General features: G+C 36.0%; 1 protein-coding gene across 1 annotated transcript in view; it reads right to left on the minus strand.

The window, feature by feature from the left end:
- Positions 1 to 225: 225 nt before the first annotated feature.
- Positions 226 to 275, minus strand: part of TEOVI_000583400 (Trypanosomal VSG domain containing protein, putative) — a gene marked incomplete at both ends in the record, with an annotated part of 1,644 nt that continues 1,594 nt past the window's right edge. Inside the window, one exon of the mRNA XM_067223364.1 lies at positions 226 to 273. Within this exon, the coding sequence (XP_067079465.1) occupies positions 226 to 273 (48 nt within the window). The remainder of the gene's footprint in view (positions 274 to 275) is intronic.

Below are 275 nucleotides of genomic sequence, written 5' to 3' on the forward strand. Positions count from 1 at the left end.
CCTAACCCTAACCCTAACCCTAACCCTACCTAGCCCCCCTAACTACCCCCCCCATTTCCACAAAAAAAACAGGAAAAAGGAGAAAAATTTTAGTTGCCAGAAAAACAGAAAATATTTTTTTACAGGCTCGGATTTGTTTACAAACTTTGCAAAAACAGCTCAATTTTTCGGTGGAATTTTTAGGTGTTAAAATATATCAGAAAGTTTTCAAGTAGCAAGAAATTTTTAGCAAGAAAAATAGGAGGGAATTAAAAAAGCAAGGCCACAAATGCAGC

The sequence above is a fragment of the Trypanosoma equiperdum genome, assembly GCF_001457755.1.
Source record: "Trypanosoma equiperdum strain OVI genome assembly, contig: ctg_1852, whole genome shotgun sequence".
Classification (NCBI taxonomy): Eukaryota; Euglenozoa; class Kinetoplastea; order Trypanosomatida; family Trypanosomatidae; genus Trypanosoma; species Trypanosoma equiperdum.